Source organism: Centrocercus urophasianus, unplaced genomic scaffold (genome assembly GCF_019232065.1).
Source record: "Centrocercus urophasianus isolate 14NV4802_14NV808 unplaced genomic scaffold, USGS_Curo_1.0 seq_25, whole genome shotgun sequence".
Taxonomy (NCBI): domain Eukaryota; kingdom Metazoa; phylum Chordata; class Aves; order Galliformes; family Phasianidae; genus Centrocercus; species Centrocercus urophasianus.
Genome location: NW_024884811.1, coordinates 1,676,484 through 1,700,554, shown reverse-complemented (window position 1 = coordinate 1,700,554; position 24,071 = coordinate 1,676,484). Strand labels below are relative to the sequence as shown.

General features: G+C 42.1%; 1 protein-coding gene across 1 annotated transcript in view; it reads right to left on the bottom strand.

Annotated features, from left to right (window-relative positions):
* Window positions 1-21,988, bottom strand: part of MAP1B (microtubule associated protein 1B) — a 63,818-nt gene extending 41,830 nt beyond the window's left edge. The window contains exons 1-2 of the mRNA XM_042825539.1: window positions 21,793-21,988; window positions 16,629-16,730 (exon numbers count right to left, since the gene is read on the bottom strand). Of these exons, the coding sequence (XP_042681473.1) occupies window positions 16,629-16,730; window positions 21,793-21,970 (280 nt within the window). The 5' untranslated portion in view covers window positions 21,971-21,988. The remainder of the gene's footprint in view (window positions 1-16,628; window positions 16,731-21,792) is intronic.
* Window positions 21,989-24,071: the final 2,083 nt, after the last annotated feature.

Below are 24,071 nucleotides of genomic sequence, written 5' to 3'. Positions count from 1 at the left end.
AGAGTGGTTCTTTTCTCTCAGCTTTACCTAGACCCCACTCAATCAGAAAAGAAGTGAATAAACACATCTGCTGTGCTAGTGACATGGTCACTACAGCTTTCTATGATCCTATGACAAAGAGAACTGGTAGTAGCTGTGGAAACTGAGGGGTCTCAGGTCAGCTGTGTCTTGGGATTCCCATTAAGCACCTCAGGGGTGGTGGTCAAGCACTGGGGAGAGCAAAAAAAGTACAGGAGCTCCCGCAGCCCCTTCAGAGCTTCAGCGAGCAGCAGAGACAAAACATACTGTTCTTGACAGTGTTCTGACATGAAGATACTGTAAAATGGGCAAAATAAAACTAACGGAGTTGAAAGACCTTCTTTCAGCCCATGGATGCTGTGAATTTCTGCCATTTGAGTCTTTTGTTGTCACCAGGGACATCCAGAGATTCCACAAGCAAAAGGCATCCAGTCTGCTTCCTCACCACCAATTTTCCCCTTGATGTATTTCTTGCTGCCTCTGAAGCCTGCTGTCAGTAACAAATCCTTCTGCTACCAGCAGCCTTTCAGAAGCTGTACTGCGCCAATCAACCACCCGACTGAGAATGCTCCTGTGGGCAACTCCATTACCAGTATACACACCCATCTCAACGACAACTGCATCTCTTGCGTGCCTGATTTCCCACAACAGAAAGTGTTGTGCCGAGCCCTTCCTTTTTCACTGAAGTTGTGTTTATCACCCCTTTTCTTTCAACCAGCTGGGTTGACAGAATGAAGCTTTCCCCAAAGAAGGTCCTGTAGCCTTTGGTGATGAGTACCTCCTTTGACTCAGGAGAACAAGTCGGAAATACTCAGTTTTTCACATTCAGCAAGAATAAAATCAGATAAAATAAAAGCTAAAAAACCCCAAACCAATACAAACAAGAAAACAACAACAACTGGTGTTTATGTCTTTAAAATATTGATCTAACTTTGAAAGTTGAGGCAGTAAATTAAAAGGTGAATCTTTCAGAATTAGGTGAAGGACGTTTGTAACCTACCAGATCTTTGTGCATAGCTTTACACTATTATAGTTGTTTAAGTGAGAAAATTAAATGTGAACACCATTTCACGTGGATGCCTCTGGGCATTATTAATTTCATAGTATTAACTGTCATGCAGCTTCATAAATAATCGATCTGAACAAGTTAGTAAATGCCTATTGCTTTTATAATAGAGAAAATACTTTGCATTACCAATGTTTCTGAAACAGGAACTGATTTTTTCTCTAGATATAAAGCCCTGGGTTAAATACTTTCACAGTTTCCAGTGGCATCACTCATACTCACCCTTATTTTGGCAGCAAGCAAAATAACCCCGATTAAATTAATCAGTGTTTTCAGCTTCTATGTGTGCTCATTATCAGCCCTCTAACATTGTATCTTCTGAAGATTTATTTAAGTTAAGCACAATAATTGCAGGCACTGCTTCATCAGTAACTGTGATTAACATGGGTTATCAAAAGCATTTTTCATGCATAACAAATACAGCAAATTGCTAAAACAATGGAAGTATCTATGATCTACAGCAGGTCTATCTACATGATTCCATATTCAGTGGACATAATTAGAAGAAGACAATTTTCCATCTTATATTTACAAGGGAGACCAGAGATACTGCCTGCAGAAAACTGCCCTGACTTAGAAATGTCAGGTGAAGTAAGTCTGTGCAAAGCAGAAAACATTATTTTAGATGTGATACATTCCCTTCAGAAATCTTGCTAATTACACACAGACTGTGTAATTACAGACATTCATGAACTATACTTCATTAGAATGACAAAGTGTCAGCATTGGTGAGACATTTAACACAATACTAAATGAACATTACACAAGTACACTTTTAGGACCATAATCAGTTAAACAATGATTAATTAAAATAACTCAATATTTAATGTATTTCCTCATCTCTGGGAGAAGATATCCTCTGACATTTTCATATTTTCTCTTGACAGAGAAATATTAAGGTTGACATTAAATCTCTATCAGAAGCATCACTGTCTTGTACTGTACGCAGAATTTTATACTTTTTTTTTTTATGAAGTGCAATTCACATTAAGCCCGACTTCATTGTCTAAGGGATGTAGTGTATACTGTGTATAAGGGATGTCTATAGTGTACTGTGTGTGTATGTAGATGTGTATATAGTGTATAAGGGATGTCTAGTGTATACTGTAAGAGCTCTTAGATTTAACAAACTCACCTACACCTCCCTGATAGCTCCAAGCAGAATAAATACAAAGGAACATTCTTTCCTAATTTGAGAAGAAAAAGTACTTATGTATGGAAAACAAGAATAATTAGTAATGTTGGGAGAAGTCTTGTCTTTATTGGAATCTATGGCAAAAAATCAAAAATGACTTGAACATGCAACCTCTCCTCATGTAACATTCACTGGATGGCTATTGAAATACTGGCTGTCACGTAAATATTTAGAAGACTGGATGTTTTCATATTTGCCTTTCATCTCCAATTTGAATAACCACAATAAATGTACGGAATTGAGCTATCCAACATTCTTCTCATCAGAGCAGTTGTATATCCCTCAACAACTTTGGGATTGATCATTTTTAGCCAATCCCTTAACCCATTTTTTTCCTACTACACTGCTGCAAGAAACAGGAAGCAGTCTCTGAACACAGCTCCTTTCATCAAACCTAAATATCAGATTATAAGAACAAGACATGGGAACACAGCAGAAACTAGTGGGAATCCTCACCCTGCCAGTGTTAATCCTTTTTAGTATTCTACTTCACACCAGAGAGGATTTAGTTGTTTCATAAATGGCTCTAAGGTCCTCAAATGAGCAAACCTGTGTAACAGAACAGACATTTGTTTCAAAGAGTCCTTGTAATAAATATCAGTATTTATCACCGTATCAGCAGATCATTCTGGAAATGTAGCCATCTCTCCTTGCCTAATTAAACTGTGCTAATACAAAAATGTGGGCCAACCCCATACGGCACAACAGAGCTGCTGGAGTGTGAAAATGCCTGAAAGTCATGGGCCTCTTGAAAGATATGCGCTCGAGCCTGCCTGCATGCTAATGAACTCCACCAGATCATAATCCACACAGATGGAATTCAAACTGCCTTCCACAACTCCAGCCCTACAGTCTTCTCATTAACCCTCTGCCATGAGATAAGCAGCCGTGAGGAGGTGGGGTTGGCACTGCAGAGGTGACAAAAGGCAAGGACCCCTGCTTGCCACCTCTCTTCCTCCAGGATTTGAAGGTTGTGTCAGCTATTAAGCCAAGTTCTGAGAGGTAATAAAAATGTCATTTATTTCATCCTCCCATGGCATTTTAACCTTAGCCGGTAAGCATTTCTGGATTTGGGAGTGGCAAGAACATTTCAGTAATCAAAGAACACACATTGCCACGGACACGTGGCACCACTTACAAGCATTTCACTTCCACTTGAGATGAAGCTTTGTTAGTGATGGCAGACAGTATTTCACCATCTCGGATTACAATTTGCACAAGCATCCAGCTTCCTACAGGAGTTTAGTTTTAATGAAATTCAGGTGATTTATTGCCAGCTCCAGCAATGCCAAAACTAGCAAGTATTTTACTTCAAGTGGTGCCACAGCAACTCAGCAGTACTGCCTTTCATTCTGTGTGCAACCCTGTGATAAAATACAGATCAGCTCTCTACTGCCAATTCCTTCAAACCATCTACTGATAGGTCCTACATGCTGCAATTATTCAAAAGAACTCCAATGATACCCTAATAAATAGCTGGGTAAATGTAGAGGGATTCTTTGGTTGTCGGTAAAATTACAAAGAATTTACACTTACTAGAAGCAGAATTTGCCAAATTGATGTAGCAATTGCAATTTAAGACAAAGTGATGGCTGTGTTTGTTTTGTAAGTGGTAACAGACACCTGCTCCCTGAAAGCATTCAAAGCCCTGCTGTGTTGCCCACAGCTAAATCAGCCGAAGGAACATGTATAGGATGTCCATCAGTATTTGCATATATTGGAAGGTTTTGCTTGTGCAGATGGATGCAGGTGTTCAATTTTATTAAATGGTCTTTTTTTTTATTGCTCCTTTACAAAAAAATACGGGACTGAAATCTGAAGAAGTTAAATTGGTGAATGGCTAATCTCAGCTTTTCATCTTTTGTGTTATTTTCAAGGCAAGTTGAGTGATCCCTGTACTGATTACTTTCTAACATCTGGCTGGTGGCTTATTTGAAGAGAGACTGTGGCCTCATTTTGAATTCTAATGAAGACCATGCCACATAAATCACTGACATTAGATTCCCTGCTGGCACACTTGGCAGAGCAGTCCTTAATGGGAAACTGAAGCAAGACAAAAAGAATTAAGCATCATTAAATCTCTGCGACTGAATAATCCAGATCAAGGCTTTTCTGCAATAATTGAGTATCATAGACTTTATGCTGTGGAGGGAGAAAGTTAAGAACTAAGTTCTGTATCTCTTAATTTAGGAAATACAGTGTTCTGCAGTCACAGTGACACTTCCTTTCCCCAATTCCTGAGAAATGCAAAAATCCCTCACTGAGATTTAACTTGTACAAATGAGTATTTTTAGACAGACAATACTGAAGTGCTTTGTCAAACTACATGCTACTGTATTTCTCTGTTCCTAACAGTCACACCACAGACTGAGACAGGCGAAAAAAAACTGAGATGTACTAAACTTGACAGGTGAGTCGGAGTCTACTTGCCTAGGTCTCAGTTCTATTATTTCATGTTGCATTCTAAACTCAACACCTGAGAAGAGGTATTACCATGTCTTGGTGTGATTACTCTATTCCACTTTCAAGAGGAAGGAAGCTCAGGTCCACTGGGAGCAACACGACAGTACACAGAATGCATCATCTGTAAGGCTAATTTAATAAGTATTTCCTCAGATATATCTACAGCATGCACTAATTCATGCACAAATACAACCACACATACTGTGGTCTTGCTTTTTTCCTTACTGGTTCTACAGACTTACTGCAATGTAAAGCATTTTCATAAATGATGGCCCCTCACTGCAAGAAAGATATTGAGGCCCTGGAACGTGTTCAAAGGAGGGCAACAAAGCTGGTGAGGGGTCTGGAACACAGGCCATATGAGGAGAGGCTGAAGGAGCTGGGAACGTTCAGCCTGGAGAAGAGGAGGCTCAGGGGAGACCTCATGGCTCTCTATAACTTCCTGAAGGGAGGTTGTAGTGAGCTGGGGGTCGGCCTCTTCTCTCGTGTCATTAGTGATAGGACCAGGGGGAATGGCTTCAAGCTACGGCAGGGGAGATTCAGGCTGGACATGAGGAAGTATTACTTTTCAGAAAGGGTGGTCAGGCACTGGAACGGATGCCCAGGGAGGTGGTGGAGTCACCGACCCTGGGGGTGTTCAAGGAAAGACTGGATGTTGTGTTGAGGGACATGGTTTAGTAGGAGCTATTGGGAATAGGTGAACGGTTGGACTGGGTGATCTTTTAGGTCTTTTCCAACCTTGGTGATTCTATGATTCTATGATTCTATGATCACTACCTGCGATCTTTACACTGTGAGAGCTACCATGCTGACTATGAGAGACCTCAAGTTTGCTGAGCTTGTTTGGCACTGAGGATTGTGTCCTTCGCAGTTAACAGATCTCAGTTGTATGAAACATGGACTCCAAACAAAACCTCAGAGAAAACAGAAACATGTGTATCATATTAGGTACTATGACCTAAAAACTGTAGAGAAGTATTCCTACTGAGGTTCGAACATGCTTGCAGCGCTGCAGTAAGTATGGGCATTGAGAATGCCATCTACTGGCAAAAAGGCATGACTGAGCATTAATTCCACAATGGGCAATTTCCAGAAAAGAGAAAGGGTAAGAAAACATGATGCAGATTGCTGGTATGTTTTTTTATTAATTGCTCATGAAGTTGGTTTTTTCGTTTGTTTGTCGGTTTGTTTGTTTTGTTTTTTAATTCCATAATTTTAACTGCGTTATACAATACTGACTTTCTGTGTAGAAAATCTGGTTGAAGTGAGTTCTGAAGGCTATTATTACAAAAAGTATTATTACAGAAAAAAAGTAATGTTTGAAAACAGCTATTTAAAAGATATGAGAGTATGATTAAATTTGAGTAGAGTGACATTTCTTTTACTTTCCTGTGATTCCTCTTATTTCATAGGATCTCAAAAATTAGTCTCCAGAGTTCTTTAAATATTTAGTTGGAATACTGAGTTTAAGCTTTTCATTTTAAAATCTGTAACAGTGTCAAACTCAGCAGTGAATCTCTTTGTCATTAGGCTGCCAGCTCTAGCAACACTAATTCCAAGCTTTACACAGCCAAAGCATGATTTGATAGCAGACATCCCAGTGGAGAATATCTGTTCTATTAACTCCACTTACAAAGCAGTAACTATTGTCATAGTACTATGGCAAGCCAGATCCACTTAATCTATATCTCTGCATTATCCATTTTCCTTCCATCATTCCAGATGAGATGTCTGTTACGTTCAGACCACACCTAGCCAACAGCCAACTTACCTGGAACATCCAGTGACAAACAGCTGGTCTCACATCTAGATGCTATTGTCTGAGAGTGTCCCTTCTCTGCAAATAAGCAGCAGATGTGGAATAGTATGGGAAGTAAAATTTGAAGAAGTTTAAAAAGAACTTTGGCCTAAATCTAATCTGGTAAATTTATTAGATTATTCTGCCCAGATTAAGAATCCCTGACATATACAGCAATCTGCTCAAAGGGAAAATCAAAGAAGCTGGAACTGCCAGAAGAAGGCAAAAATAGAAGGATGAAAAATTGAAAAATTACAAAGCATCATTTGTTAACAGAGAGATTTCTGATCATTTTTTTCTAAACTCGAAAAAAAAAAAGAAAAAAAGAATTTGTTGCTATCTACAATGTGGCTTCAAAGAGAGAGCAAGCTTGAATTTCCTAGTACTAGTATTAGCTATGTGCAATTTTCATTTTACCACCATATCACCATGACTTACTGTGACACACAAGAAGAATGGAGGAGGAACAGTAATGGGGAAAGGAAGAAGAGTGAGTGTCATCTCTTCAACACTCACTTCACTGTCACCTTGAAAACATCCACAAATCTCCAAACTCAGCATTCCATTCAAGGAAAGAAGAAGGGCATAGGATGCAATTTTTAGAACACGCTGAAGAAATAACAAAATGAAACAGGAAATTGGAAAAAAGCTTTGGATGCAAATGTCATCAAATATGTCTCCGATCTGTACTCTGTCTATGCAAAAACTGCCAATGCAGAGGAAAAACTGTCTTTAAAACACAGCAGTAGGGCTCTGCCAACACAGTGCTGTAGCAAAATTGAATAGTGATGAGATGAGGAGAATGATCCCTCCTGCAAGTCTTCTGAGAGTCTGCTCCATCGCTGATGTAATCACTCAGTTCCCAGAGAGGGGAGTCTGGGGTTGTGCCCACACAGCACTGCCCTATCCTGCTGGAGTCAATAGCTCACCAGGACCAGGTAAAGTAGCTCTGCAGGACTGCCTTGAACCACACTTTCACTTCTGATAGTGAAAAAATTATTTTGGAGTGGTCACTTCTTTTAAAGTCTTCTCTGCTTTTTTTCTGACCACAAATTGAGACAGGAAGGGAGAAAGAGTTATCATGCCAAAACGAACACTGCTCTAGGCTGAAAACACCAGGTTATGACCTCCCTGGAAATAGCCAGCACTGTTTGTCTCTCAGAGTACCTAGAACGGCCTGAAAAGCATTAGAGGAAACAGGCAATTTCACAGATGACCAACTGTGTCCAACAGCAGCAGGAAAAAGAACACAAGTTTGGAAGAGTTAGAAAGTTAGAAAAGCATCAGTTCTGCAAATCAATAACATGCAAAGCTGAAAAATAGTAGTAACCTAAGAAATAAATCTCTATATAATATTTCCTCCAGATTCCATGCAAGAAACTGGTTTCTTAGGAATCTGCTTTCAGTTTAAGTCAATTTAATTACAAAGTGAGCGCACAGGCCAAGAAACAATCCAGAGGTTGAAACTACCCCATTTTTGGTACATATGTCTCTAATGTATGATTGTATTATACTGTTCTATGGCCCAAAGAGTAAGCCTACAGTTCAAGGAAATCAGAAGGCTTTGCATCTCCTCCTTCCCATGATTACCATCAATAAATCGTAGTGGAGGACCTACATCCATTAACAAAGCCCTATAAAATAGGTTTATTCCCCACTGTAGAAAGCTCCTCCCAGCAAATTAATATAAGCTGATTCTCCAGTTCAACATGAAGGAAGAATGTCACAAAGAGCTCCTTCCACATGGTAATCCGCTATTTGACATACAATGACATTATCCCACAGAAACCAGTGACAAATTCTAATTCCTGCTGTATTTATAGGCTTCAGTAGGTATACAGGGTTGTTAGGTGCAGAGCAACTGTTCCCACCAGCTATTCCTGAGTCTGCCAAGGACTCTTCAGGAATACAATTAGTGCACCTAAACTATGCAAGACGAGCTGAGACAGTGCTGTGATCAAAGGAGCCCATCCTTACTTTTTAAGAGTCAAATACACCAGCCCCATTTGGATTTCTTTTTGGTGACATCTGTGTTTCCATGTGTTCTGTTGAAAGATGATCTGTTTTTTCATTTGATCCAGCAGATCACATTGTAGGACACAATAAGAAATAAGCAAAAATTTCAAGCTTTTATATGGATAATGGATTGAAATGTACAAAAGGCATTCTGTAATGTAATTATTGAAATGTAGAAAAATTAAAAGCTAACTAACTTGATAGGAAATGTTGAGTGTACAAAAATCTAACTAGCTCTGAAAAAGATTTAAATCTTCCAAGCCTAAGGAGCTTTGAAGCTAGTAATGATAAGTTTAAAAAATCCCACAACACGAGACAATTCTGACTAATGACATTAAATTAGTAGCCCGCTACAAGCATTAAATCCTACTAAAGATATTCTTGGGAGTACTGCCTTCTGTATCCACTTCAAGTCCTGTTCACACACAAAATAATTTTGCATTTTGCACTTTTTTTGCTTGCCTAAACCCTATGCACATCCTGGAAGACTGAGAAAACTGCAAGAGGTTATGAAATCTGAATGGCCATAACAACCAAATCAGGAGGTACCCCAGGAGGGATCTCTTAGTGAGGACTCTTTTTAAGACCGTGTCAGTTAGCATCCCATATTTTTTTTCCAGAAGTCCAACAACAGAAAACAAAAAACATGACTTGAACATGAAAACATAAAAGTAGTGTTTGTAATTTTTTCCTGTATTAATGTTTTTCTAGTCCATCTTGTCCGTCCACTGTTGCCAGGTCAGTTTTCAAGATGCTGATTTCCTCACACTTGAAGTAATCCAGGAAATGTCAGTCCTTTCATTATGGTCTTTTGAAAAGATTCATACACAAACAAATATTAAAAGACAACTCATTTTTGGAAAAATAGGATGGACTCTAACTAGTCCATCTAGTTGAGATGGACTTAACTTTCTTCGTAGCAACCTGTATGTGTTTTGGGATTGTGCCTTGAACACTGCTGATAACACACAAATGACTTGACGGTGGCTGGAAAGTACATGCACAGTGTCAAAGCTTTCTTTCTTCCACTGTACCCAACAGTGGCTGGCAGGTGGCAAGAATCCTTGGAAACAAGGCTGGAACAGCTGATTCTCGTTGACCAAACACATACTATATAACTCATGCTCTGCAATAAAAGTTGGGGTCAAGAAAGAAGTATAGATTGAGGTGGTCCATTGCTTAAAGACTGGCTGGCCTATGTGATACACCTGTGTGTATGCCTTACTTGATACTGTGAGTGACTTCCTTCACTTCGCCTTTTTTCCCCTCACCACCCACTACCTACCTATTAAGCTCTCTTTATCCAAATCCATGAGTTTTATAGCTTTTGCTCTTTCTGGTCTATCCTGGGAGGGGCAGGGATAGAGAGGACAAGTGAGCAGCTGTGGGTGCTTGGCTGCTGGCCAGATCAACCCACCACAAACAGCTTGTAAGAGCTAGCAGAGCTTTATTTGTGCCCCCAGAGAGAGAAGCCAAAGCTGGGACCAATCTTCTTTGTCATAACATTGGAACAACTTCCAGAGCGGACTTAACTTCCAGCTGGAAGTCTCTATAGCACATTAGTATCACTCAGAGATCACAAAGCCTGAGATTATACCACTAAGAATATGGTTTGCCTCCTTGGAAGGATTTTTGCTTTGTTGTTTTTTCGTTTGTTTTGTTTTGTTATTAAATAATACCCTATGCTTCCCACTTACAGGGAAGACAGACTCAAAGACACAGGAGAATGACTCTGCTGATGATTACAGTGAAACTCTCAGCTACCAAAGCATATGAAGTTGCTACATCAAAAGAATGCTGAAATTCACATAAATTCACTTCTACAAGCAGTGCTTGGTTATTAGTTTTATTATTTTTTAACTTAATTTGTCTTCTATCAGCAACCAGATTCGAATTATAAAAGACATACTCCAACCAGCAAAATATCCAGGAATCAGAAGAATCATGTCCTTACTTACATGTGAGTCTATATTGCACAGACAGAACACACACACAGCCTGCAAGCACAGAACATCAGAAATACGGACTTCTCTGCTTGATTCTAGAAACAGCGTGCAAGGAGTACCCACCATGTCTTTGATGGAAACATGGAAGGCATATACAGTGCATATACATGGCTGTCTGCTACGGAAATACCCACCTTTCTATTTATGACTTTTACCTTCTAACGCATGATCATCTCCACTTAATCACACGGACTGTGATGTACTAAGGACTGCTCCTGACCGACTACAGACAGGAGGAGCACCTGGATCTGTGGTCAGCAGTAAGGCATTTCTTGCCATGATTTCTGCTTTTGTCTCTACAGGCTGAGTTAGAGATGGAGCTCTTCATGTAGTACCCCACTGTGGTACTTCTCATGCAAGAATGGGCAAGGGGGACTGAAAACATGCTCCCCATTCCAGCAAGCATGGAGACATGGAGTCTCTAAACTCTTCTTCCCAGTGCAGGATGGGTTTGGTCTTACTGAGGAACACTGTGGTAAGCAACTATGGAAAATAAAGGACTGATTTAATCTGACAATAAACAGAAGTTAAAATTTGCCTTTTCTCCATTTTTTTTGACACACAATTTGGTTGTTGTTTGACCTAAAAAAATACCAGGAAGTATGGATCAAAATTTTCCCCATACAATAAAGTCCAATTAGAAACATTTCATAATTCTCTCAAGTAATTGATAAGCAGTTCCCAAAAACTAATAGAAAATGCAGGCAATTGAGAATTAAGAGAAACAGATATTGTGAAAAAAAAGTTAAGTGTGACAACCAGAAAACAGATGAAAAAAATGCAGTGATGTTTTGGTTACACATTTATTTTAAATCCATGATGGAAGGGATGAAAAGTAGTTCATCTGTAAATAATACTTAGCAAGGGTAAAAAAAAATAATTGTTTAAGTCTTCATTTTCAGATATCCAACAGACATAATGGTAGCAAAGGAAGACTGGGGAGTTGTGAGGATAAAGAAAGTATAATTCTGTAGGTATTTGTTAAATAACCTGTAACAAAATAACCCTTGAGTATACTATTAGGTGTGAATTATCCACTTAAAAAATAGGGATGGGAACACAAATTTCACAGTAGCATTTCAATTCAAACATTGTTCACCAATAACTTAATCCTGTGCCTCTGCTAGCCATCTCACACAGGTCAAAAACATACTTCCACAAAACATGGGCTAGGCTAACACACTGCAAGTACTCGTGATACAACACAGTTAAAAATAAACTCTCAGTCATTTTGCTGATTCATGTTAGCAGCTCAGCATCAGCAGGTACTAGTGTTGTGGCACTAATGTAAATTCATGCTGATTTTCTTCGAGATCATTCCTCAAAAAAAAACAGAGGTGGAATTCAGTGCCAGAATGATTGTTGCAGAAGTGCAAGAATTAATTCACTGGGAGGAAGGGAGGGTTTGGGGGGGAGAAGTAAAGAGAAAGACAGAATTACTTATTACCCCATCCTAGACATTCTGATTAGTACTAAAAAAGGAAGGCTTTGTCGATGAATGTACCCAAGCACAGAAACAGTTGTGCTGTAAGCCTCTCCTGAGCTAACAAACCCCAGCTTCACACACAAAAGAGCTCATGCCACTCCATTGGTTCCCCTGTTCTCCCAGCGTTGCCCTGTACCCTTGTGCCACTGGCAGCAACACACTGTGGGGACACCAGCCACTGCTGCAGCAGTGAGTCAGATCGACTCCCTATTCAAGTCCTATTTCACCTCCATTTTCTTTCATCTAGGGCATAAATACTCTAAAACACAAAACAAGTCTGCTAGACAGCTAAAATTAACCTCTCTGAACATACAATGAGCTCAAATGACTCCTCTCGATAGCTATTCCAGCTATTAGAGCCTTTAATAGCTGTGGCATCATATTTATAGACTGCCCCTGAATATTCCTACTAGACTACTTGAGTTCCTGGTCTGAATTAACTCCCAGACACTTAGTGGTGAGGCTCAGACACCAGCTGAGTTCACCCCTTCCTCTCATCTGCACAGATGGACATCGACGGGACAGACCTCAAAGTGACGGGAAAGAGTCAGACTGATGATCTCTGCCCCTCCACATCAGATGAGTTAAGCAAAATAGAGATCTGGCCTTGCATCGTGGCTCTTTTTTTTCTGTTTGTTTCATTGTAACTGATAGGTTTTGCTTAAGAATTTACATTATCTGACTTGATGAATTTTGATTTCCTGTTTTTTTTTCTTTTAAGCACAAGAACACTGCAATTTAGGATTTCATCAGCAACTCCATGAGCTCACACAATCTACTGGGCATATATTAACTGCTTTGGTAACACTAACGGGACTACAGACTGTTTTGGCAAACAATAGAGCTATGGATTTCAATGACTAAAACCCTCCTGATTCAAAACCACAGGACACTAATAATCCTTAACTGTAACTTCTGAAATGGTAACTCTCAGAATGAAGGGTGTTAGGCTTTCGAGATCAATGACAGTTTCAGAGAACAAGGCCCTTCCACAGGAAGTCCAGAGGAGATAAGCCCACAGACACAGCTGAAGCAGGAGGATACTGCTGGGATACCAAACACCTCTTTCACTTAGACAGGTTCCTCCATGGCCACAGGAAGGATGCTGAAAATCAAGGTGAGGAAGGTATGGAAGGACTTGCTTAAATCAGTGCAGTGACCAGCTGCTGACCTGTGGGTAATAGGAGACCTGATGCTGCTTGGATTTTGCTTTCCATAGAAGCCTGTTCTTCATGAAATGTTTGAAGCATAAAATAGCCACAGAGCTCTCTTCAGCAATAATTCTTCTCAGAGAACGAGGTTAAGGGTATGTATGCTATGTACTGATTGGCTATGTACTGATCAGCTATGTAAATAAAAATTATTTTATCTAGACAAGAGCTTGCATACACACCAAGGCAACAGCTGAACTCCCAGGTGGAAAAAACGGGACAAAATGGCAGGTGTGGATGTCTTGTGGAAATCCCTCAATGGTTTCACCCCTAAGCAAAATCCAGTTACTCAGTCTTTTGTCAAGCAGGATATACAGCTTTATGCTGCTGAAACACACATCCATCCATTAATTGAGAAAGGATTGTTAGCAACAGCTGCAGTTTGAACAATCTCCATTTGCTCTGCCTCCTTACCAGATACATGGTTCCTTTTCCAGCACGTACATGTTGCAACACATTGTTTGAATTTTTTGTCTTTGTGAAGTTAACATAAGATGGAAGTCATTGCCAGAACACGACAGAGAAAACAGAGGCAAACGCCCATTTTAAGTCATGTTGCTTGTTGTCTTGGCAACCAGTTAATAAGTGCCGTTACTCATTTTTCACCAGCACCTGACAACATCTCAGCAGATTTGGTATTATTAAAGAGTGCAAACTCAGCCCCTTTATAAGGTATCAGAGAAGATCTCGCTAGCATTTCCGTTCCGAATTTGATTTTTCAAGGAATCATAAATCATCCATAAATTGTTCAGAAGCTGAATATAGGATACATGAATACCACTGTGACAATCCATTCCCTTGGTAAAAGCACAAAAAGAGTGTTCAGATTTAGTCATGCTTGATTCTATATCGATATGTACATGGGTTTCACTGCAAACGAGGATTACCCCTCAAATTCCTCAAGAGAAAACACATAAATTATTGCTATGACTAACATCTTCTCTCACACGTCCTTCTTTCAACATTGGAGGCATATGGTAGGGTTGGCCCCATTTCTTCCAAGAGTTGTCTTGGAGAACAAGTCATACTGTTCATATTTCTGCTGTGTGTATCCTTGAGCTGATTTGAGAAGCATATAAGAATGCACTGAGCCAGCACAGCAATTATCATAATTAAACATGATAATCAAACAAGCTTCAGTCAGTATTCAGACCTCTCTGTATGAAGGGCTGTGCAGACTCACTAAATGATTCTCCCATTCCTCAAGAGTAAACTGTCCCTATGTTTGAGTCATACAAACGAGTTCAGTCTCAGAAGACTGAAGAAAAGGACTGTTTAATTACATCCCATTTGACATGGCACACATTATCCCATCACCTGGGATGAATACTTGCTTTGGACAAGAGATCACCTAGTTACCCAGAGCCCACTGAATTTCTGAGTTTGAGACCATAATGTGATATGTACCCACAATAATCTCTTCAATACGTGTAGTATGTGTTGCCAGTTTCACAGGTTGAGCACTCACCAAAATTCAATAATCAGGCACTGTAACAGAAAATATTTTGAAATTATATCAACATAGGGCAACAAAAAAAATCCCATCCTCCTCACTTTATCAGTCATGAGAACTCAAAGGAGCCTCAAGGCAGATTCAGCATCAAAGAACCAGAGAGAGAGACTCAAATCTTGTCCTCTAATCTGTGCCATGGGACTCAAAAAGTGCCAGTGGGTTTCCACACAGTCTGAGAGAAGAAGCTGGTAAAGAGGGTTAGTTTTATTCCTGGATGTTTCTCTTTTTTCCAGGTTTAAAGCTCTCTCAGTACTCTTTCAATGTAGATTTTGGCAGCTTATTGTTTAAAGATTGTGCAGTGCTGAAAAACACATTCATTACTGCTTGTCATAGAGCTGTTGATGAATTCCAGTCACATGCAATTAAGCTGTAATTCAACACAATGACAGACAAAACAGACAAGTCTAGACAAACAAGGAAAAAAACACAATTAAATATATAATTCCTAAAGAAAAATTCCTAGAAGATTCTATATTATTGGTTGAAATTGAACTCAAATTTGAATTGAAAAAAAAAAAGGTTCATAATGTTCTTTCATTTATTACGTGAAACCACAGTATTTAACCACGTGAAACTAGCTTTATTTTAATTCATTCAATGCTATCAAAAAGTAACATCTTAATGGGATGGCAAAAAAACATTGAGTGCATTGGAGTAATTCAGTCCTGAGTATTGCTTTACCAGTTGTTTTTTGAACCAGGTGAAAAGCTATAGAGGTACATCTTTGTCTTGAATCTGGCTCAATAGATAAGCAGAAATAATGGCAAAATTTGCTATATCCAATGCTGCAAGAGGAAGAATTCATTACATGAGATGTTTTGGTATTTTATTTAAAACCATAAGTCAGTGCAATCATGCTAGCAACCTATCAGGATCTCTTCATCAACTGTGCACAGCAAAAGACCGTATGCATGTGAAGTGGCAGTATGACACAGCATTTCAGAGCCCTTTTCACCATGATACTGAAGCCAGAGTTTAGAACATTGCTCACATCTATGTTGTACTTGTCAATGTGCTCATGATCACAGTGTTTTCACCAATGAAAGCAAGCTATACTTCGAGAAGTGTATGTTTTGTTTATATATGGAGGCCAAGGTTAATATCACACATGCACAATTAGCATTTGTGTTAAAGGAGATGGTTAAAAAGAAGAGATAAAGAAAAACTTACCAAACTGGATTCCCACGTAACCAGAACAGAATTGAATTTTACACTTCACAAAATTGGTGGGGGGAAAGGGGAGCAAGTTGGTGGTGTTTGTTTCATTTGGTTGTTTGGTTGCATTTTTTTTTAAACCTGTGTGGATCTCCTAAAGAAAGGACAGGCTTGAAGAAAAGGCAGCAGAAGAATTGGCTGAGTAACATAAGCCCTGTAAAGTGCCAGTTTCCTCGTAAGAGCCTATGAATGTTCCTGTGAGTGAAGGCAGACCCTCCACCCCTTGGGTTTTCATTACAAGAAAAGGTAATACTGTTTCTGGCTCTGTCAAACTGTAGAGCTAACCCTTCAGGTTATTTTATGTATGTGCCCTGCCTACCATAGGTAACAAGCTCCAGTCTCTGGGATTAGCCACACAGATTAGTGCAATACACACAAGTGATCCAGTCAAAAACTGAGATTCATTTCATTTTAATGGGGCCCCAAAATTAATCACAATGATACATATCAAGATAACCTAAAGTCTAATTAGTTTAATGCTTCAGATGTTTACTTTTGCCCTAACAGTTAAAAAACATAAGTAATTTTCAAGCAATATTAAAAACAAAACAAAAAACAAAACAGAGCAAAGTATTCATTGTAAAGATCCACAAAGGAAAATGGGCGATGTAACACTTTGTCAAACATGCCTAAAAGCTCACCTCGAACTTCAGGAGAGAATCGAGCTGAATGGCGAGAAACAAAAAGTTTCAATTCTTGATCCAAGTTGCATTCAATCAGGTTTGTGTCCCATGATCGGATTCCTAAAATTCAAAATACAAAAACACATCTAGCTTGATATATCAGCACTAGAAAATTTCCCAGTTTACATCCAGGTTATTTGCATATTTCTAAATTCCAAAAACCAGTCTCTCTTTCTGTCACACCTCACAACCAAGTTTTGCAAAGTGCTGAGTGCCCAAACGAAGCATTCTGGACAGGGATCAGTCAGACGCAAGAGGAAATCTGCCTTTCCAAATGGCAGATTCCTTTCCTTTCCCTTTCAAGCCCCTGCTTAATGATTGCTTGTCCCACATCCTAGTGGCCACATGGCGAGAAGTCACTGATGTCCCTGAATTGACTTAAAAATAGCAGAACACTAATTTATAAAAGTGAAAATGTGAAATGTGAATCAGGTGACACTGTATTTGCTCTCCTGAAAGAAGGACAGCATTACCTAGCACGTTGCAAGTTAATATTTAAACACAAAGTACTAAGGCCACCAACAATATAGAGACATGAAGCTGCTTGAATGGGTTCAGAGGAGGGCTGCAGGGATGACTGAAGGGGTGGAGCACCTCTGTTATAAGGCAGAGGGTGCTAGGCTTGTTTGGCTTGGAGAAGAGAAGACTCTGGGGAAACTCTATTGCAACCTCCTATTACTAGAGGGGAACTTAGTAACAGGATGAAGACCAACTTTTTATGCAGTCAGATAATAACAGGACAAGGGGGAATGGCTTTAAACTAAAGGAAGGGAGATTCAGGTTAGAGGCTAGTAGGAAATTCTTTACTTAGAGGGCGGTGAGGTGCAGGCACAGCTTCCCAGAGAAGCTGTAGATGTCTCATCCATGGAGGTGCACCCATGGAGGCCAGGCAGGATGGAACCCCGGGCAACCTGATCTGGTGGTTGACAACTCTGCCCACATCTGGGGAGTGGAACTACATGATCTTTGAGGTCCTTTCTAACCTAAGTCATTCTATGAGTCCATGACTTCTTCACTCAAAAACCTTTGAAGCATCCAAGATTTCAAATTAAAATGTAAGTGATCTTTTATTTATGAATATCAAAACCCTAGTTTTGATATTTAGAAATGCTACCCTTGATCTTTTTTCTTTTAGAAAAGATAAACATCACATCTCTGTTCTCCCCTCAGCTACAAAGAAAATGAGACATCTGACACATGATCATAAAAATATATTTTGGAATCACACATTTTAAGAATTGACATTTGATGGGGGAGGAAGGAAGAATAACTGAAACCAAAAGATAAGTTTATTTTCCTACTGTATGATTTTGATGACTATCTTTAAAAACAAACAAACAAACAAACAAGTCAAATTAACAGAATACATTTTAATACTTTTCCATAATTTTCCTGTCAAAAACAATGAGCAGACAGTTGCACTTTATACAGGTTGTATATAACCTGACACTGTTGTAGTTTTGAACACCAACATTATTGTGATTTTTATGTTTTTTTCCTAAGAGATTGTCTTGAAACTTATACAGATTAGGTAGCAAATGCCAAAGGAACTGCGGATGAGAAAGCATCTATTGGCCCCTTCCCAGAAGCTTGGCCACGTCTGAGCATGAAGACATTGGATTAAACCACTTTGGCTCTTGGTACTTCTGGACTGGAGAAGCCTGAAAAGGCATATGGCCAACTCCTTACACTGTGCGACCAGTACTAGCACTTCTGCTGGTAACTTGATCTGGGTTTAAGGCCACTAATTTTCCTGTCAGCACTGCCTCCTGTGCTTTATCTTCTTTTAAGGCAGCAGAAACATCAGGGCTCCCTCTGGCAGATCCCATGTTGCAGGGCTGAAGGATGAGGAGGAGAAAGAGCAGAGAAACCGGATCTGCTCTCCTGGTCTTCCATTGCAGCTCCGAGGAGTTTCTCCATGCAAATACAGGTATCTGCATTTCAAGAGCTTTTTCAGAGAGAATTCATTGAGTACTTGTTCCTTGTCAGCAATCCAGTCAAGGTGTCTCTGGGATATCCTCCCAGTTAGGTAGATGCAAAGCTCTCTAAAGATCTCTAAAGAGATTTGAAAACACAGTATCATCTATGTTTCACTACCACTCTGAAGTAAAATACTGGAACTATCATCAATCACTTCTGTTTCCTGACTTAGACATCACTGTTCAGAGGCATAAGCGGTGACTCTTCTGCAAGTCTCCTTTTTTTCGTTTCTCAAAAATCTCTTGGCCATATGGTGCATTTTCGGGGCGTAGTTTTGGCAGGCAGACACAGCTCAGCAAGCTTTAATATCTTCCAGGTGTTGGGATATTTGAGAGCAAGAAAGTGAATATGATATATTGCTGCACACGTACAGCACAGATGAAATATATGAGTAGTGAACTGATGCTGATAACGAAGTTGGAGTGCACTGAGTGTTGAACCTGAAGAAGCAAGAAGAAAGCAGCTCACTGGCCTTCAACAGTGGGACTGCGTGGGAAGGCTGCAAAGCTTTCTGGAGGTCAGTTAAGCAATATGGACCATGATTCAGCACTGCTGCTAATGACAGAGACTGCCCACCATCCCAAACCATTTTCTTTTTTTGTTTGTTTGTTTTTTTATTTGCAGTGGTGTATCATTCTGATTAGGCGTAGTCATACCACTGAGCCCATCAGTGTCCAAAATGCAGTACTTGGTGCAAAATAACTAAAAAGAAATGCTTAGATATGCTATCCACACTGAGTCTGAAAATGAGATTTGGGTAAAATAGGCCAGATTTGCAGATGCATGAATCAGCATTTTGGATGCAAAAATTATACAAATACCTTAAAATGTAACATAAATGTATCAAGTATGTTATATCACCAAATCAAGTTTGGATACAATGGAAGTAAATCTTGAACAAAAATCCAAGGTCAATCCAATGATGTGCATTATTCTCAGCATGGAAGAAACTACTGGGAGGATGACTGAGCTGTAGCTATTTCTTTCTTTCTGCAGTCTCTGGAGCACAGCGCCACTAGACACAGGGCTAATCAGACGGCAGACAAGGCACACCCAGCAGCATCTGCCAAATCAGTGGAAAGATCCTGAAGCTTTCTCCTTACTCCCCTCTTCTTCTTTGCTGGATGGTGGGTTGGAAGACTGCCCCCTCAGCAAAATGGCATCCCAAATGTAATTACTGAAAATGCAGCTTGCCAAGCAATTCCCACTTCATGATATATTAAGAAATGACTCTGCATTCCACCAGGTTACGTAGCATCACGCCACTGATGTCCTATCAGGAGATGTTTTCGCTGGCGTATTGCTCTGCAGATCAGTGCATGAATCCATAATTTTCTCTGGTACTTAGAAGATGCACCAGAGAAGACCTTGAGGCAGACTTATCAAGAACCCTAAAATCATTTATGGCTTTGCTGAGGACAAAGGTTGAAAGAAGCCAGTTTTTCCCAACTACACTGCACTTCCCAAAGAGAAAGATTAGTCAAGCCCTCAAATAGACAGACCTTCAGACTTAGAGTGTACTGATCCAGAACAATGCACCCCAAAATCTGACCAAGGTTTTTTTCCTAGCAGGCAAGATCCCAGTCCAGGAAGAGTGAGGTGACTCTCCCATCCAAAATGATGAACAAAAATGCCAAAGTTTCCTTTGAATATCTAGAACTGTAAGCAGGTGCTACGCTTATTGGTAGCAGCAACAGAGCTATGCAGCAGCAGCTGTACAATAGAAGCTTCAAGAAGCAACTGAAGAACATTTCTTCTGAGCAAGGACGACATCAAGATGTCTTTACAGAAGTTTTATCCATTTGCTCTATAAATTGCATCAATTTAATTGAAATTCAGCCAATTCACTTCCAACAGAATCAACAATTAGTTAAAATGAGGGAAGCGCAGTGCTGAAGAAGCTCTGAATGACAAAGCATCTGCATCAGTAGTTCTCCCTAGGAGACAATGGTTGCGATAAAGATCAACGGGTTTCGGTGAAGATGGTAAGCTGGGATGAGGCAGCTCTTTACCATGAACAGCCATGAAAAAGAACCATGAAAAATCACCAACTGCAGCAACAAGGATTGAGAACACAACAATAGAGACAAGCGAAGTCCTAGCTGGAGTGCTGAACCACACCTACATGCAAGGCTGCTACCAACACCCCTTGCAGGCTCCCTCTCTCCTTTCTAACAATGGCATAATTCTGATTTTTGCACTTTCATCAGCCCAGATCAAGGTATATGTTAAAAAAATCACATCTTAAGCTAGTTTAGCAAACTATGGAGTCCGCCAATCATTCCTTTGTGCTTCATACCACTGTTACAGCAACAGGGCTTTTCACCTCCCCATGCACACCGCAATATCCTTTATTAGAAACCGGATCAAAAACTTACAGAACTTGGTCATTTCACATATGGTACCTTCACCTAAAGCTGCCTTTGGGAAAGGACAAACGAGCAGCGAGCCACAGCAGCCCGAGCTGGACAATAACGGGGCTGGGCACTCAGACTGCAGCCTCGTTACCAGCATCTTTTTATTTCTTTCAACACAGGGGTGGGTGTGTGTCACGCTCGGGTCCCGAAGGATTCTGCATCGCGCTGCCGAAACTTGGGCACAATGCGCAGGGATGGAGCCGCACTCCTGCGGTCGCTGGGAAAACGCCCCATTGCCGCCGGGGTCTGCGGCTCTGCGACGGGGACGGCGATGGGGATGGGGATCGGCTGCAGCCCCCACCCAGCTCCTTCCCGGCGGCGGCGGCGGCGGCGCGGGCGCCCTTTGTCCGCTCCGGGCTGCCATAGGGACCGCAGTGCGGACTGCGCCACGCCCACCCGCCGGTGTCTCCGGGCAGACAGGCGTCCGCCGCAGCCCCGACAATGGCGCGGGGCGGGAGCGCGGGGCAGGGGCTGCGGGCGCGGGGCGGGGGGACCCCGCGGGGGCGCCCAGGGGTGCGGGCGGGGCCGGGATCCGCGGTTAAAGAAAGAGAAGCGCCGGCGCTCGGAGCTGGGCTGGGCGTTTCCCCGCCCCGCAGGGGGCAGCGGGCGCGGCAGTACGGAGCCCCCCGCCGGGGCGCCGCGGGCAGCGGGCGGGGAGCGGCCGCCGGGGCCGTGCGGGAGGGAGGGGGCGCCGCGCTCCGAGCGCTCCGCCGACGCCGTCTCACCTCGTTCGATGTTGGCGATCGCCCGGCGCAGGTGCTCCTCGGTCACCAGCTCGCCGATGACCACCAGCAGGTAGAACTTGCTGTCCAGGAAGCGGTGCGACAGGCTGGGCGAGGGGGCGGCGGGGTTTGGGAGGCTGCAGGAGGGCTCCGAGTCCGCTTCCACCACCACGGTGGCCATCGCGCCCCCCGCTCCGCCCCGGGGCTCCGGGGCGCTGAGGGGAGAAGGAAGGGCCGCTCGGCAGCGGCTCCGCAGGCGGCGGGGAGTGAGGGCGGGCGGGGAGGCGGCCGCGCTTTTATACGGAGACGGGGCAGGGCAGGGACCTGCCGAGGAGGAGGAGGAGGAGGAGGAAGGGGGGGAGCCGGCGCATCCCCGCCGCCGCTTTTCCAGCATCCACGGCTGATGTCATCTGCAGCAAATCCTCCCCGCGGCGGCCCCCGGAAGCAGGAAGGACGCGGGGTGCGAACAACGCCCGAGGGTCGCCAGCGGACCCCAAAGTCCCGCTGTCTCGCAGTCCGCGGCCCTCGATGGTTAAGGCCACTGCGGGGCTCCGGCTGCGCCCAGCCGGGCGGGATGCGGCTCTGGGACCCGGCCTTCTGCAACGCCCTGCGGTGGTGCAGTACAGCTCGATAACCCTTACGGCCAGCAAGCTAAGTGATAGTCTTACAGCTTGCTTAAAAAGATGCTTCAAACGTAGGGCTCCTGCGTACCTGCAAGGTGCATGGGTTTGCGACTCACCCCAAAGGTTGTGGATAGGACAAGCATTGGGAAACCGTAGTGCTAAGGCCTCGGAATTTCAAAGGACTTTAGGTGGCCCTTTTTCACCACACTTAGTGCTCCAGTAGTGCTGGAAAACACCTTCCATCACAAAAGGGAAGGGCGGGTTCCTCAGGAAAGCCGTGTAAAAGCCAGACATCTGCTCTCCCGTGTTCACCAAAACCCCCTCAAGAGGTGAATTCAGTTACCATCTGGATGGAGCGCTCTGGGATAAATCAGCCTCCTGAAGATGTTCCTCTCACTTTACCAGGTGCTGGGATACACTGAGCATCATTTGTGTGACTGAAGTGGTGTGGGACCCAGGAGAGGATATAAATGTTGATAGCCTCATTTACAACACATGTTCTGGTTGCTGGCTGAGGAGATGTCAACGTGCAGCTCCTTGCAGCACTCACTGCTCCCACGCCCTGGTCTGCCCTGCTTGCACTCAGTCTTTGCCTGGAGGAACTGATACCCCAGCTCTGCTTTCTTAGAGTAAGCACTTTATTTTGGGGCACAGTGCAGTCATTCTAATTGACATGCACTTGTCAGTTACTTGACGATTCCAGATTGTCTCTGCCCAGATCTCAGACTGAATCTCTGCTATTCTAGATGCAGGTCCAGAGCATCATCTACGCCCACCGTACCTAGAAGCTTTAGAATGAGTAGTTCTGCTTGTATTCAGCACTGAGTTCCTTGGCTAGTACAGCATGATGTGGTTGGATGCTGCATCCAGGAGAGACTTTTGCTGTGCTGCTGTACACCAAGGGCTGTAGGCACTTTTACAGCCACATCAGGTGGCTGAGATGATGATAAGCGCAGCACTCCTCCAGAGTTAGGTCTGACACTTCTTTTAGAACAAATGAAGTCATGCAGATGCCCAAAGACTAGTAGCATTTCTCCTAAAACTGGCACTGTGCTCATGGGCACCTCTGTTCTACAGTACTTCCCTGTTGAGCCTGCAGCTTCCATTAGGAAAAGAACACAGATGCAGTTTAAGATAAATGCATACCTGCTTAGCAATGATGCTCCCACCCTGATAGTTTGTATTCTGCATACACATATCCCTAGTATTTTGCCACGTGGTGCCCACTAGTGCCAGCTCCTTGCTTCTCCCAGTGCAGTATGTGGTTTTGGGGCATATGCCTGTGCCAGTCACTAACATGAGCATCTGATCCCTGTTGTGTGGAAGGTTCTTTGAGGATCTGCTCACTGTTTGCAAAATGTGGATAGTCATTCCCAGACATAATGGTAAAACGATAACCTGTTTCACAAGTAGGCATTTTTCTTGGAAATGCAAGCCAGTATGCAAAATGCATTATATTTGCTTTTTAGCACTTCAATATATATTTTTTTTTTTTAAGAAAAAGTGAAGACATAAACATCTGTGGAAAAATACGTGTAGATAAACAGAGTAAAAGGCTCAATGAATCTACTGAATCAAAGAAGAAAATGCTGATGTACAGGTAGGTGATACAGTTATACCTGAAATAGCCTGCTGAGGTAGTCCTCTGTTCTATGAGGA